Genomic DNA, 16,023 nt, shown 5'->3' on the forward strand with positions numbered 1-16,023 from the left:
GTTTAGTGTGAAGGAGAATCCGACCTGATATTCTAACTGTAATGTCTCCAAGTGCACGCCCATGAGCTTGGCCTTCACATCAAACACTCCGACCGTCTCTGATGGCGAAATCTCAAAAATAACATTCTTGAATCTATGGAAGGAGACGAGTAAACAGAGGATTAGTCAACGGTGGAGAAGGGAGTAACTATGCAAACAGGAGACGGATCAACCGAAGCTCAGCGGTCCTGAAACTGTCATGAATTGATCTCAAGTGCCTGCGATGAAAGAAGCAGGACTCACTGGTTGGGCTGCAGATCCTCAATGGCGATCAACACGCCCTTCTCGTGGAGGCGAGAGGCCGTGTATTTCTGCGACACCTGCTTACTCTTCTTGGCCTTCTGGTCACCTGGTTTCTTTGACAACCTGAGACGAGTGAGACAGACAAGTGTAGAGCACGACATGAAACCGTCACCAAGCACAGCACACTGATGGTTCTTCACGTGCCACAGTTCTCAAATCTGAGCTGCAACGTCGTCCATCAGCTTATTTTGTTGATAATATGAGAAGGTGAGAATAGAGTGAACAGTGGAATTCACCTCTCATGTTTGGACAGTGATCCTCACAGGACAGAACAATGATATTATATTGACTCTTCTTAGGAACGTGACCGTATATTCTGGTATTCACCTATAGTTTCTATGAGATTTGGGCTGATATATGTCTAATATACATACGTGTGTATATATACGTATATAGCTATAGCTTATCGAAGGGTTAATTTTCATCCATTGCTACTATTTGTATATTATACTTAAATTGTATATCATATTGTTTATGCTTTACTTTAGTATCCTATTCTCATTTGCACAAAGTAAAGCATAAGTATATTATAAACCATTTGATAAGATATAATATCATATATATGGGCTGGACTGCATGAAGAAATCAAATGTTGAGCCTCAGCCTGCTCTCTACTGAGAAGTACATACAATAGTTTCATAATTGATAAAGATGTTGTCAGCTTGATTCGATGACTTAATTTCATTCTGTGTGATAAACACCTACATCTAAAAGTGAGAGGGACCTTCTCTCTCTGCTGGTTTGGACTCGTGGCCCCCGGTAGCCATAGCATTAGTTTTGGCAGCATCCTGTGCTCCACTGATTAGTTGTCAATAATCAAAAGCAGCAGGTATCTGAGGATAAACACTGTATGCCATTGTATGAAGCATTGAAAGGCATCTGCATGTGTAGTTTAGATGTTTCACAATGACCCCAAACCTCTGCTACATCGCTCCAACATGAAATATGTTTGTACAAGCAGCAGGAGCAGGTTAGGCTGCGGACATGTGGACTGTGAACTGAAATGTTTAAAGATTAACGGCCACTCACTTGCCCTTGCTGGCCAGGTTGTCCATGCATGTCTTGATATACTGATTGTAGGAATCAATCTGCACGTTGTAGAATTTGGTCTTTGAGTTCAGGGCGGAGTTTGTCTGCTGAAGTTTGACCAGCTCGGCTTTCCTACGCTGGCGATACCGTCTCTGATTTCTGATGTCCTGTAACACACACACAAACACACACATCACATTTAAATACAACACAACAAATGCTGTTGTTTTATATGACCCGAGATGATCTGTGTCATTCTTTACCTTGGCTATGTCGTTGATCAGGTCCTGGTAGCGGTTCTCGGGGTGAACCTTGCCCAGCTCTGCCAGCCTCTGCAGGTTGCTCTTGATCTTGTCTTTCTTGCCCTGCAGCGTCAGGCTGTCGTCCACCACCGGTTTGACCTGCTTCATCTTCTCTGGGGTCTTGGCATCTCGGATTGCTCTCCTCTGCATGGCACGCTGATACTCTGCCTCCTGTCACCGGGGGAGACAAAACGGATCAGATATTCAGACAAATAACATTTCGATAGCAATAGCTCTAATGTGAGAAAATGTCTTTAAAGCGTAAAGGTCCTATACAGTGTAAACTTAGATGTCCATGTGTAGTGTGATTATAAAGCAGGTCTAGGTTCTATATAAATACTATGAAAATATCAAAGCCTCAGTCCACAGAGAAACACACACAGACTGTATCAGGTAACTGAGCCTTTGTGATGTCACAACAAACATAATGTATTTACAGCTCTGCTTCATTTTCAACAGAAACCCCAGGAACAGCGTAGAAAACCTCCTGTGCTCTAAAGTTACAGTCAAAGTATGACGAACATTTTTGATGTCTACTCTGTCTAACAATTAAAGCTGTCATACTGTTCTGCAATACTTGAAATTTCCCATTCCCATGAACTCAGATGTTTGTGTGGGAATGAGGATGTTGGACGTGAAATTCCATGAGCACTTCCCCACCTACAAAATAAAGTCAGCATTTGGCTTTAGGCCTGTTTGAAAAGGAACTTCCTGTTTTGTTTGATTGGTCAATGCAGTAATTTTCCTCTCAGATGAAACATGCAGTGTGTGGACATAGCCAAAGGCTGACTGGTCTGTTTACATTACATTAATCACTGCTTCAAATTAGTGATGCTCATCACATAAACAAAGCATCTATAATAACTTTCCACATTTTCCTCTTCTCCCATGTTTTATCTTGTGTTGATCCATACAAAAATATATTTCTAGTTTTAAAAACAAAAAGCCCATCTCAGTGTAGTTTTACATCTCCTCTATGTTTAATGTTAAATTTAACTGGAATTTATCTGGAATTTACAACTGCAACTGTGTTTATTTATTCATTGTATTATTCACTGTATTTGTATCATTGCATTTTTTTTATTTATTTTTACTTTTTTTTTTTATTGTATTCAGTATTCTATTCTAAAGCCTGACCAGGGACAAAGACTGCAAATTAACGTCTTATATGCAGCATTTTTTCCTATTTTCTGTGGCAATGTTGTATGTATTGTCCTTGTTACATATACATATAAAATAAATCAGCTTCTCTCTGGAGCTCTAGTAACAACAGGTCAGTGTCAGCCCATCAGAAGAGAGGAGGCTCTCTTCTGATTGACAGGTCTGACTGGCAAGCACTAAAGTCCTGAGTAAAATATCCCAACATGCACTGGTTTGGAAACTCATAAACACCAACCAAGACCTGATATACAGTATACTCAGCAGTGCTTCTTATTTCTGACCTGCTCTGTGCTGGCTGTTGAGTCCAGGATCTCAGTTAGCGTCTCCCCAGGCTGGAACCGGATCACATCCACAATCAGCCTCTTGGTGCTGTAAAGAGACAAAGCACAAACACAGTGATAAGCCAGAGAAACATCTGAAAACAGTAATATTTAACTGCTTTGACTGTCTTGAAAGAATAGACTCACTTGAGCAGGAGAGTCTTGGCGTCCATCTCAACGTTGGCTTCACCGGGGACGTCAAATTTGTTGGTGAGCGTGAGTGAAACCTCGGTCTTTCCCATCAGCTCTTTGTTGGGGTCATCAGGAGGGAGAGGATTCTCACCTGAGTGTCACACAGAGCAAACAACTGTCAGCCCAAAGGGTCACTTCTTTTTTCTTTCTTTTTTTTAAACTAGTTATCAGATTTATTTCAGATTTATTTCACCATTTTGGACTCATTAAAGATTTATCTGATTGCAATATTTCACTCTAGCTAAACATTTTGAGCAAGACACAGAAGCAGCTCCAAGTAAAACACTGAGTCAACATACAGCACTCATACAGTAAATGGTGAATGGACTGCTATTATATGGCCCATTTTCCAGTCTCATCAACCACTCTAAGCACTTTACACTGGAAGCCACATTCAACCATTCACACACATCCATACAGTCCTATTTCATCTATCTATAGGGCTTTCCTATAGTACCACACACAGAGGATACATCAGGGGTTCAGTGCCTTGCATGAGAACACTTTAACAACCCCGACTGGTTTTAAGAGCCTTTGCTGCCTCGCTCCACTCACCGATGAGAGACTCCACAGTGGGCACCTCGCCCAGGTCCTCCAGCAGCTCATGGATGGGGTCGTTGTGCTCTGGGGCGATGGCGTCCTGATGGTCCAGCAGCAGCTAACAGGACAGAGGAAGCGGGTCAGAACATCTCAGAACATCTAGGACTCATATTTGGGAATGATTTGAGCACAGAGAGTTTAATTGTAGGTTCCAACTTACTGTGTGAGTGTTGATAATCTCTCCGATGGAGATGTAGATAACGGGTTTGGTGACGTTGACTAGGTCAGAGTACTGATCCACATTGAACTTATCTTCCAGAGGGGGGACGTCACATGCTGCCAGGAAGAAACGCCTGTGATGGAAGGAGGACAAAGTCAAATAAGCCAAAAAAATGAGACGACAAAGACAACAAGAGAGGAAAAAGCAGAGAAGTTATATTCTACATCTGCTTCATATTTCTGTAACAATGAACGCCAAACCTGAATTTCTGATATGAGGTGCTGAGATATTCATTGATGGGGTTGAGGTGGGCGTTGTCCCCCAGAAACATCTTATTGGAGGCAGCGTGCTGCAGCATCTTGGCGACAGAACCCAGGTTCCGCCGCTGCTCGGTGGTCAGCTGGCCGCCGGCCGACACCTCGATGATGTCGAAGGCATCGGGCGCAACGATGGCCGGGTTCATGTAGCGGTAATACAAGAGGTTCCCTATGATCTGAGAGGTCAGAACCAGATGAGTTAGTCAGGGAGCAATGATCAGGATCAGATTTATGAGCCTTTGAATGAAATATTCAAACTATTAATGTAACTGTTCAGGCAGAACTCAAGTTATAAGTGCTAATATGGCCAGTATGAATATTATGGACCTGTATTTGCAGTACTGAAATGAATTGTTTGTTCTCACTAAGGAAATAAGAGGCTGTATTTGTTGTCATCTAAAAAATGAAGATTGATTAGAATCAAAGTGAGTAAAGATTCAAGATTTAGAAGCTACTGCGAAGTGAGGGAAAGTCAGTGAACACGAGAGGACGAAGCTTGTGGAGAGCCAGAGGAGCGGCATGGCTCACCTTAACGTCAGCAGACAGAGAGAGGGAGGATACCCCTTACCTGGAGAGAGAAGCTGGAGCTGGTTCGGCAAGAAGGAAGAAGCAGAGCAGAACGGCAGAAAAATGAAAAAGAAGGAAAAGAAACGTGTATTAAAAAGGGAAGGGAGAGAAAGGCAGAAGGCGAGAAAAAAGGTACTGAAACAGTTCAGAGTGCAGCCCAGAGAAAAGAAGCTGTGTGATCTGGATCCAGATGTAACATTTAAGTGTCACAAATCAAATGCGTTTCACCTGCACTGTACAAGGGTTGTGGCATAAGCCTCGGCCTCCTTCATCTGATTAACATGTTACTAAATGCAAACCTTGAGCAGCTCGTCCTCTGTAGCATCTGGGAACTTCTCACGGAGGGTGTCCTTGAGCACCTTGGAGATGAAGCGCATCCCGTATCTGACAGACAATGACAGACATGTGAACGTGAGCAGGTGTCCGACCGGAGTCCTAAAAACGTGACGCTTCATGTGAGGAACTTACGGAATCTTATCCACGGAGACGATGATGGCCGACAGGAACTTGTCGGTGATGTTCTTCATGTTCTTGATGGAGGCCTCCAGTCTGGTTCTCACCTCTTCATGGGACATAGCCTGCTCCGGAGTCACGTCATAGGGCAGCTTACTGTTGACGACATGACATAGGCGAAAAGGGGAAGGGGAAGAGGAAGAGATAGATGGAGGTGACAGATGGAGAAAAGGAGGAACCGTCAGTGGTGTTCATGACGTCTGCAGCCTCGTTGCCTCAGCAGTTCACAGTCGTGTCGCCATAACAAAAATATTCTGTATTCTAGAGAAATGAGCTGGTAGGAATCAAAATAAGCCACAAATCTGATCGTAAAACCAGAACAAGGGTGTAGTAAAAAACACCTCACACTGATTTTACATAATATGCATGCACACACTTATTCATATATAGTTTTAACAAGGACTGTTGCTGCATGCTTTTCCTACATTTTTATGGTTATAACAAAGTTAAACTAGAGGACATCTTTTGATAGGGTTAGGGTTAGGGATCACACCGGCAACAACTAGCGAAGTGTCCCAATGGCTGATTTCTATGTAGATTGAATGGGAATTTAAATTTAGAAAGCTAAGAAAAGAGTTCAGTCTGGATTTGTAGGTAAACAAAGTCACATGAGTTTGGTTTAACTGGATATAATCTGTCCAACTTTCTATTGTGCTTGTTTACAACATCCAGGCATCGGCAGAGGGACGAAAGCTGGCTGTGTAACATCTATACACAACAGTTAACTGATATTGTACTTCAGTTATGTATAATTATTTTAATTAAAATAAAATTTTAAGTTAATATTTCTGGTGCCAACTTGTGAGGGCAGTGAGTTCTAAGTGTTTACCAGACTCAGCAGGTACAAGAACGTGACCTGATCTCCAGCTCACCTGGCCTCTCCGGTCTGCGTCTCCATCTGGTTCACCCAGCTCTTGTAGATGTCCACTGGGTCCGTTTTGATGTTTAGCGTTTTGTCATCCATGATCTCCTTGACGACCGGTGCCAGGATCTGCCTCAGAGCGTTCTGTCCCCGCGCCCCTCGGTGGAAACTCACCACCATCTTGATGACGGTAGGGTTTCCAGTGACAATCTCCTTCATCTGATCAACTTTAGACCTGCGAAGAGTTGTTAGGGGAAACATTCAGTCAGTCAGGCCTCTTCCTAATGATAACTTATAAATTACTGTTAGGTCTATATGTGATTGCATCGATTCTCACTTGATCTCTTCCTGCAGGGCGGTTTTGAAGAGCTTGGCCAGCAGGTACTCCTCTCTCTGGTTGGAGGCGTAGTTATACAGGGTGAAGATCACAGAGTCCATGAACTTGGTGGATTTATTCTGTGGCATCTGGAAGATCAGCTTGGCGAGGTACGTGGGGTTCGTCTAAAAAGAGAAGCAGAAGCTTAATCAAGTATCTCCGGGGAGGTCCCGACTGGAAACAGCTGAGAGCCGAGATCGAAGTCTTACCTGTAACAGGTAAAACAGGTACTGGTAGGCCTCCAGTTTGAGCCTCTTCTCCTTGCTGAGGGCCTTCAGGCCTCCCCTCTGCTTGTTCATCATCATCATGTCACTCAGCTGGCCCTTGTTCTTCTTGGTCAGCTTCTTGCTGTGGGACACCACCTCCTGCAGCGTGATCTTGTTCTTCACCAGCAGGCCGATCTTGATGTCCATCAGGTTCAGGTCGTTCTCCAGCTGCTGGTTGGAGCGGATGTTGGTGACCACCTCCTCACGGAGCCGCATCAGCTCCAGCTCCTCCTGGAAGTCCTGGTCGCTGTGGTCCAGCAGGTGGACGAACTTCCTCACCACCGCCATCGGGGGATCGTCGGCACTGACTGTGTTGAGAGAGATCGGAGGGAACGGGAAAAGTCAAGCAACTGCTAAAGGCTAAAGTCAGAGAGAACCACAGAAGGTTTGTGGGCTCAGCTTCACACTCACTCAGTGTCTTGTAGTCGTCTCTGGCCTTGTTGGCTCTTATGAAAGCCTGAATCTTCACCACTTCATTGATCTGCAGAGCAAAACAGCGATCACTTGCTTGATCAATAGTCCTCATTATAAGCAGTACCACAGGAATCCACACTCAGTGAGTCAGAATGGAAATGACTTCACACATATCAGAGTGCTAAATGAGCCATCTGCCTTCCCCCAGAGCCCCACAGGACCTCGGGTTAATGTCAGCGGATGTGTCAGGGGAAATTTATATGGAGGCAGCTTGATTTAAAGCTTTCATTAGGCAACGAGCTATTTGTTCACTTGAAACACAATTTTTTCGTGACAGCAAATTTACCACGGTCTCATGTGGTTGTTTGCATTGGTCCCCAAACTCAATGTGATGTAGGTTTTAGGCCGATAACTCACATGATCCTGGAAGTACTTCAGACGATCCTTGTACTTCTTACGGGCTTGGTGCATCCGGATCATGGACTGGATCTGAGGAGGCCCAAAACAAATCCTTTAGTCTTTTATATTGAATGTATAGGCCTACTGTATGACCCTGGCTGTATACAGACTGAGGAGACAGAGCCTTCTCTGTGGTAGCCCCGACATTGTGGAACAGCCTACCTCTGCAGATTAGGACTGCACAAACGCTTGAGCATTTTAAGTCTTTATTAAAACACATCTTTTTTCCTTGGCTTTTCAGTTAGGTTTGATATATATTCACTTCTGCTTTATTGTTTTATTGCATGTTTTTACTGTACATCATCTGTATCCGATTTAGTTTTATTGTTGTTATACTATATTTTACTTGGGTTGTATTTTTAAATGTGCTATATAAATAAATATGTATTGTATTGTAAATATACATTTTTGGAAATGTGTCATGAATGTTACCTTGACAGCCTCGTCAGTGTGGTCTTTCAGAAACTGCTTACGGTCCTTGAACTTCTTCCTCTGTTTGTAACCTTTCCAGTGAGCCTAAGTGAGAAAAAACACAACACATTGAGAATAGTGAGCGGACAGATATTATGATGTGTGCAACAGCTGGATGATGATTCTGCACAGGTTTTTTTTTTTTTTTATCTCACCTGTATACATGTAACAGCTGGGTCTTGGGATTTAAGGAAGTTAATCCGCTCCTTCAGGCCATTCCTCACAAGGTAGCCACGGCAACGAGCCTGCAGCTTGGTAATTAGAGTCTCATTGGCCAGCCACAGCTGCTCTCGATTGTAGGCCGTGGTTACCCCGGAAACAACGGACTGACGGGAGATGGGAGAAGAAGAAGAAAAAAAGAAACGATTTATTGCACCGTTAAAAAGTTACACAACTCCTGGCCGTGCTCGGCTGAGACGCTTGAGCTCCTACCTGGATGTCCTCCTTGTTGAGCTGGGTGTTGTTTTGCGTGAAGCCCTCTGGCTCCACCCACGTGCCCTCCTTGGTCTTCAGGTTGTGGTAGTAGTTGTGTCCTCCCTTCACCCAGTGCTTCACCCACTCACTGCCATTATCTCCTGGACAGACAGGCAAGTCAACAGGATGAAGACACAACTCCCGACCACCATTCAAAGTATCACATTTGGATCACGAATCACAATCTTCCCCTTTAAACCAGTCGGTATAACTTTGAAAACACAGACTCCCCTCATCAATCTCCTCACCTTCTTTCTTTTTGTCGTCTTTGATCTTGGTCAGGTCGTCCTGGTACGTCTGGGCGCACTCTGAGGTGATGCCGTACAGCCCCGCCGCGGGGTTGCGCAGAGCGGCCAAGGTCTGAGCCGAATCTCCACTGTCCACCGCCTCATTGACGGCCTGGATGGACTGCGCGACTGCAGATGCAAACACAACAATATCAGCCCTCAGTCCTCCTCACACTCTCCTGACATAGAGTACTGTATATACATTAGTGGTGTGTGTATTGTGAGTGTGTTCTTACACTGGATGGCTTCCTGTGTGTCCTGGTTCGCCTTCAGAACAGCGTCTTGAATCTCATCCAGCCACAACACAGCAGAAGGGTCCTGGGTTTCCTGAAGGAACAGCACAGAGTAGGTTCAGTATCAAACGCAGTTCATTTATGATATAACACCTTTAAAAAGAAGGATTTACAAAGTGCTTTGACATAAAAGTGCAAACACACAAAAACAACCCGAACATATATATGACACCTATAAGAGCCAAAGCAAGAAGTACAAGCAGTACAAACAATATGAGACCTGACAACATAAACTGAGAGCAGGAGGGGCCACATTGAGATGTAAGATGTAAGAAATAATAAACAGCACTTAAAGCACTAAAACAACATAAAATATATAAGGGATAAACAGAATTTAAATGAAGTGTACAGGCATGAAAAGTAAAAGCAGTAACAAACAGATAACAGCAGTTCAACACTACAGTGCAATAGCATTTGACTAGCGATAAAGCAAAAAAACAAAAAAAACAAACAAAAAACAGAAACAGACAGAGCAACATCTGTACAATATATTGGACGGTAAGAAACAGAATACAAATAAGGATAAAAGAAGGCCCTAAAACAAAATAAAGAGATGTTAGGGACCTACCACAAGTTAAGAAAGTAAGAAATACAATAATTTAAAGATTAAAAGATGATAAAAAGACAAGGAGGAGGTGAGATCACATAACAGGAAGTGTGTACAAGTGAGTTTTCAAAAACTGTTTATCCCTGCTGTCCTGAACCCTGTGTGGCTCAATACCAGTGTGTTTTTGTACTTGTAGAAAAAGGTCAGCTAGGGAACAAACGCACCCATCCTGCTTTTGTCTCACGTTGACTCATTTTAACACCATTTAAAAAAAAGAAATCAACAGCAGGTGCAGTACTTTCAAAAATTCCTGTGAAGCTTCCACTGCCAGTTCCAATACTCTAGTATAATAACTCAATTTATTTTCTGCTTGCAATATACGACACATCAGACCTCATGTTCAGCCCTGGACTTCATCAGTTCATCAGTTCTGTGTAAATTCAGCTCTGGCTTCAACGTGTCTCCTCCTGTCTGATTGAGTGGCCACACCCTGTATTCAAATTACAACATCTCTGACTGTTGCATTGTGTTGGAGACTATTTTTCCTGCTACTGTGGCTGCTGCCACCTAAAAATCTCTTTGCTCTGTCATTATCAGAGAAAAACACACACACTGCTCATGTATTTTCAGCAATTAACTGCTGCAGCCGCTTGTTGAGCAGAAAAATAAAAAACAAAGAAATGCCAAAGAAAAAAAAAAAGTCAGCAGATGTTTTTAGAATTTTCACTTTGGTTACTTGCACAATAAATTAAAGGAAATTTAATTAACATCTTATTGGATCCAACATTATTGGCTATATTATTACTGCAGTGATACAGAGCTGCCTCCAGATGGCGCACTCCATCAGTGTATGAAGTGAACAGCAGCTGGTTGCAGCTAGTTGCTGTTGGTGCTTTCTAGAGCAGCCCAAATTTTGGTTTCAGCCTTCCCCTCCACATGTCCCGCCCCTTCATGTTGTGCTTCAGGGTAAATGAGAGGAGGTGTGTACGTCTGTGTATATGTATGTATGTGTGTGTGTGTGTGTGTGAGAAAGAGGTGGGCGGGTAAGACTGATACCCGATCTTGTAGATTTCTTATGCAAGTGGAGGGCGGGGTTGTCAGCTCACATCTGCAGCAGCATACACTTGCAGTCAAAGGAGCTTGGTCTTTATAGTAAACAAAGCCGTACCTGGGCGAGTGCTGATTAGTGTTTGTGTGTTTGCACTCGGTGGTTTGAATTGCTATTGGAGGGGAATAAGTCAGTGAAGCTGGCTGGTGCTGCAAGACAGGGTGTGGAGGGGACTGGAGCAGGACTTGGGTGTAGCTTAGTGTAGTTCAACACAGGTTGCAAACATGGAAATAGAGGAAGTGAAATCTGTAGTTTATGAAATCTGTTTCTTTTTTTCTCCTCTCTGTTTAAGCACCTCTTTTTTTTCTTTTTTTTTTTACATACTTAATCTTATGACCATGAGAAACAGAAATTAGCACACGACCACAACTGAAACCTATATGTTGCACAGCCCCAGCTGTGATTGTTGAGGTACAAAGCTGAGCGATAACCATCTGAAGAGGCATAGTAGGCTATATTCAGCTTGTTAGTCAGTAGAGTCTGGGCAGGACTTCCTGCTGTTTATCTAGGCACAGCCCTCAGCCCACATTCAAAGCCAAGCTTCTGCCTGACTGTCTTTCTGACTAACTGTTCTAATGCTGCAGAGTTAATGAGGCGGCACCAGAAAGTCCGTCACAAATTAAACTGCAGGCAAAATTAGAAAAAAAAACACACAAAAAAACGCTGTCTGCTTCTTCAAACGCTACTGACCTCAGACCACCTGGAGTCTTGACCACCTCTGACCACCTGACTACATCTTAACCGTGTGGGTTCTTCACCTTTTGTGAAGCTGGTGGCCCCTGATTCTCCAGCCTCGGCTGGGGGAACACCTCACTGCCATCGAGCCTTCCTACAGGAAGCTCACTCTGCTCTAACCACTTCCTCCACTTCCTCCGTCTTGAGCTCATCACCTAAAACAGCCACATTCTGCAACCAACAACCAGAGGCTGGCATGTGTATACCCACTGGTCTAGCCCATTTAACATAATGGTCAGCTTTCTGCCCTTTTATGGAAGCAAATCACTGAGGTCCAGCTTGTTATTTCCGATGCCTGTGAAATCAGCAGGAAAATAGTTCGGGTTTTTTCCCCCCTATTTTGAAAGTGTGACAAGTTTCTACATGATGTATTCCAGGTTTTACATGTAACTGATGATGTTGACATTTTAAACAGTGTGGGCAGAAGCCAAGTATCTCGAGGTCTATGCTGATAAGAGACCTTCTTTATCTCTATTTACACAGGATAAAAACAGACTCTGTGCTAAAACGGATACACTGACAATTGCTCTATTTGCAGCCTCTGTTCTAAAGAAATCACAAGGGAACATTTAGACTGTATTTTTAAAGGATCCCATTTTTATAAAAAGGTAGAAGTCAATGTGTAGTGTGATTATAAAGCAGGTCTAGGTTCTAAATCAATACTGAAAGTATCATGTGATTTTAAAATTACACTCATGACGCTGTCTTTCTAAGAAACATGTGTCAAGCATCATCTTTTATTCTTAGAATTATTGAGTCTTTCTGCTTTAAGCTTCTTCAAGGATGTAGGTAAATGTCCATGTGTAGTGTGATTATAAAGCAGCAGGTCTATGTTCTAAATCAATACTGTGAAAGTATCAAAGCCTCAGTCCACAGGAAAATAAGCACAGTCTGTATTCAGAAACTGAGCCTTCATCAGAAGAATCAGAAGAGAGGCTCAGAGCCTCCTTCCTTCTGATTGGCTGACACTAACCTGTTGTTACTGTACTAGAGCTCCAGAGACAAGCCTGAGAGGAGATGTAAAACTACACTGAGATGGTTTTTGGTTCTTAAAACCACAGATATATTCTTTCAAACCACCTTTGCCCTCTGCAGTCTGGCCTCACTGTCACCTACTACGACAGGAAAGCCACCAAATATGGTGCTCTGTCTGTGCATCATATGTATCACATGCAAATATGCAGCACAGACACGCACACACACACACACACACACGCCAGAACCGCAGTCATCGATGTGCTTAACTCAAGTAATGATAACACAGGGAAATGAGTCAGAGAGAGCATGAAAGATGGTGGGGCTTCTGTGAAAACACTGTCGAGTTCTCACTTCGAGAGCTGCACACATTAAAACCAAGAGCTGGTCAGGCCTCAGAGCTTCAGAGTGAGAAAGAAAAGAAGGCCCAGACACACATTCATGACCCGTAAAGACACAGGACAGGAAGTGAGTGGGAGAGGAGATGATCACACCATGACATCACCAGTCTCATTGAGTCACATGGGGCTCAGAGGCCTGAATCACATGAAGCCATCTGCAGCCATGATGGGCCTGAGGCCTCATTGAGCCATGACTAGACATTCACAATAAGACATCTATTCAACACTGAACATATTGAGTACTGTATTCTGTTTTTAGACTGTTTGGTGATGTAATAAACCCCTGAGGTCAGAACCCAATGGAATAAAACTATAAAAATAAAACTTCTGTCTGTGCTGTATTTGACAGAGACCAGAGACCCTTTAGATTTTGTGTTTAGACCAGGCCTGTCAGTACCTCAACTTGTCATGGTGTTGAAATTAGTGGCAAGAATCTACCCTGTGCCTGGTGTGGTGTCAGGGATTTTTCAGTATTTTGGAAGCACAAGCACAGATCTAAGCTCTTATCCAGCGGCTTACTACCTGAACATCATATCTCCAACAGCTGCTCATTTTTGGCACTCACAATAACCAGAACATGAGTACCTACATTCTTTACGACGCTTATCATGAGTCCAGTCATACTGTATATAGCCATGACAACTTTCAACTGCCTGACCTACGATAAAAAGCTGGTGCGAGGACACTGGAAGTAACTGTAGCCCGGCTCTGTTTGCATGAGGTGTTTGCATAATGCTCACCTGAATACTAGATACACATGTAAAAGCAAATCACAAAAGGAGAGACCTGGGAACCGACACGTAACCACCAGACAAGGCTAAATCCCCATCACAAGTCTCACTATAATGACCAGAACATCTTTTTACTACATCCACCTTCATACGGCAGCTGTGTAAGTTGTGAAACTGTTCCCAAAAGCATGAGTGTGTTGTTGTTGTGAGTGTGTCTTACATGAGCCTTCTCCCTGCGAGCCTCCAGCAGTTTGTCGTGGTAGTGCTGAGCCACGGACGGGTCCACGTCTGTGAGCTTGGCTGAAGGGTTCTGCAGCATGGACAGGGTCTTCATGGGATCCCCTTCATCCAGGGCCTCGTTGATCAGCCCGATGGCAGCGATGCCTGCAAATAATACAACCAGCAATAAAACTCTGCATTAAGTCCAGTTGCTTTTTTACTCCAACTCCACAAGAACTCTGCATTATACACGCACGCACACTTCTGACTGCTGTATATTCACACTGGTCATACTTTCTACTGATGGGGGTTTCATTGTTCACCATTAAAATATTTTATTGTTTACCATAAAACCCTTTTACTTTAAAGGTGCTGTTAGTAAGTTTTCTCTGTCACAAAGAGTTGTTTTACAGAGATTAGGATGTTGGAAAGTAACAAGATGGGCCGGGTGCTCACAGGCTTTGGGCTGTGGGCTTGAGCAGGCATCCAATCAACACGGGGAAAAGCTTTACACACACTGAACTCAGAGTCTAAACAACGAGCAGCAAAGCATTTTATTTTGTCACGAGAATTGTTTGAGTGGCGTGAGAGCGTGAGACAGATCTTGAAAGCGTGTGTCAGAGTTAAACTCACTTGTCCCATTCAATCACTTCAAATCATTAATAAATAATTCCCTGTCTTCCGTTTGTAATTGTTTCCTCTGATCTGTTCTGTCCTTTACTGTATTTTATTGTGTATATCTGTTCTGTATTTTGTCTGTTTTGCTTTATACTCTCGTCTGCACTGTAAATGAGGCTTGCCTCAGTGTACTAACGAGTTTAAATAAAGGTAACTAAACTAAACTAAACTAACCCTGCTCTAGTAAACAGCTGCTAATGCTAACAGTAGCAATGTAGCAATAGAAAAACTTACAAATAGCTACTTTTAATGATGGGTTAACTGGGAAACAGTGGTGGTTTGGGGGTGGAGGTGTTTCTTTTTCATGAATTGTTTTTGGAGTTTGTCACAGACAAAGTATGAGGGTGTAAAAGGATGCACATGTGTCCATCTCTTACGTTCATGCTCCTCTTGTACAGTCAGGTTGACCTGGTCGATACAGGCCTGAATGTCATTCCAGGTCAGGTAGTCACAGCCCTGCTCCCTGGCTGCTGCCTTCAGACGCATCAGCTCATCCATGTACCTGAGGAACACACAGGTATGGCACCACATCAGCAGCCTGTCTCAATCTGTTCATAAAAACAAACAAACTGGTGTGTGTGTGTGTGTGTGTGTGTGTGTGTGTGCTCACCTCTGTGCATATTCATCCTCCACATTACTGAGTCCAGTCACGGAACTGGACAGCTGTTTCCAGAGGGCGGCTCGGTCTCCAACATCCAGCGCCTCGTTCATCAGCACCACTGATGACAGCATCTCCACGGCAACAAGCAGCTCAGGGTGGGACAATGAGCCCTGTGGGACAGAGAACACAAATTTACCCCATTTGTCAAACTGCCAGTGACGACTAGGGGCAAACATCAACTGTCAGTTACATCAGCGGTAAGTTGATGTAATTCAACAGGATGTTGGGATTAGACATTACGTGCAATTTATCTGACTATTCAAATGTAGCCAGGGTGGAAAGAGTCAAAAGCAATAACTGAATGTCATGTCTGTGGTACAGGCAGACTGTAGGGTATGTTCTGTCAACTAGAAATACTGCAAATCTTAATTAAGTAATGTGATTGCAGGGATTTAACTAATTAGTATGTCCATTATTGATTCATTTGTTTTGTCTGTAACATGTGATACAAGATGTCAGAGAACAGTCAACTGATAATGTTGATTTAAAGTCTCTAATTCTGGAAGGATAAAATATAAACTAAAACAAAATGGTGATAAAATAGTCTCTATTTCTCTAACAGT

The 16,023-nt window shown here is 43.3% G+C and overlaps 1 protein-coding gene across 1 annotated transcript in view; it reads right to left on the minus strand.

Moving 5' to 3' along the window:
- Window positions 1-16,023, minus strand: part of iqgap1 (IQ motif containing GTPase activating protein 1) — a 46,186-nt gene that overhangs the window by 2,026 nt on the left and 28,137 nt on the right. Inside the window, exons 13-36 of the mRNA XM_083997690.1 lie at window positions 15,410-15,570; window positions 15,177-15,301; window positions 14,123-14,286; window positions 9,349-9,439; window positions 9,074-9,241; window positions 8,784-8,926; window positions 8,507-8,677; window positions 8,313-8,396; window positions 7,839-7,910; window positions 7,419-7,488; window positions 6,951-7,315; window positions 6,703-6,866; window positions 6,376-6,600; window positions 5,459-5,599; window positions 5,290-5,374; window positions 4,367-4,599; window positions 4,107-4,239; window positions 3,902-4,004; window positions 3,302-3,437; window positions 3,116-3,203; window positions 1,635-1,844; window positions 1,372-1,538; window positions 283-405; window positions 25-133 (exon numbers count right to left, since the gene is read on the minus strand). Coding sequence (XP_083853816.1) covers window positions 25-133; window positions 283-405; window positions 1,372-1,538; window positions 1,635-1,844; window positions 3,116-3,203; window positions 3,302-3,437; window positions 3,902-4,004; window positions 4,107-4,239; window positions 4,367-4,599; window positions 5,290-5,374; window positions 5,459-5,599; window positions 6,376-6,600; window positions 6,703-6,866; window positions 6,951-7,315; window positions 7,419-7,488; window positions 7,839-7,910; window positions 8,313-8,396; window positions 8,507-8,677; window positions 8,784-8,926; window positions 9,074-9,241; window positions 9,349-9,439; window positions 14,123-14,286; window positions 15,177-15,301; window positions 15,410-15,570 — 3,531 coding nt within the window. The remainder of the gene's footprint in view (window positions 1-24; window positions 134-282; window positions 406-1,371; window positions 1,539-1,634; window positions 1,845-3,115; window positions 3,204-3,301; window positions 3,438-3,901; window positions 4,005-4,106; window positions 4,240-4,366; window positions 4,600-5,289; window positions 5,375-5,458; window positions 5,600-6,375; window positions 6,601-6,702; window positions 6,867-6,950; window positions 7,316-7,418; window positions 7,489-7,838; window positions 7,911-8,312; window positions 8,397-8,506; window positions 8,678-8,783; window positions 8,927-9,073; window positions 9,242-9,348; window positions 9,440-14,122; window positions 14,287-15,176; window positions 15,302-15,409; window positions 15,571-16,023) is intronic.

Source organism: Trachurus trachurus (genome assembly GCF_905171665.1).
Source record: "Trachurus trachurus genome assembly, chromosome: 3".
Classification (NCBI taxonomy): domain Eukaryota; kingdom Metazoa; phylum Chordata; class Actinopteri; order Carangiformes; family Carangidae; genus Trachurus; species Trachurus trachurus.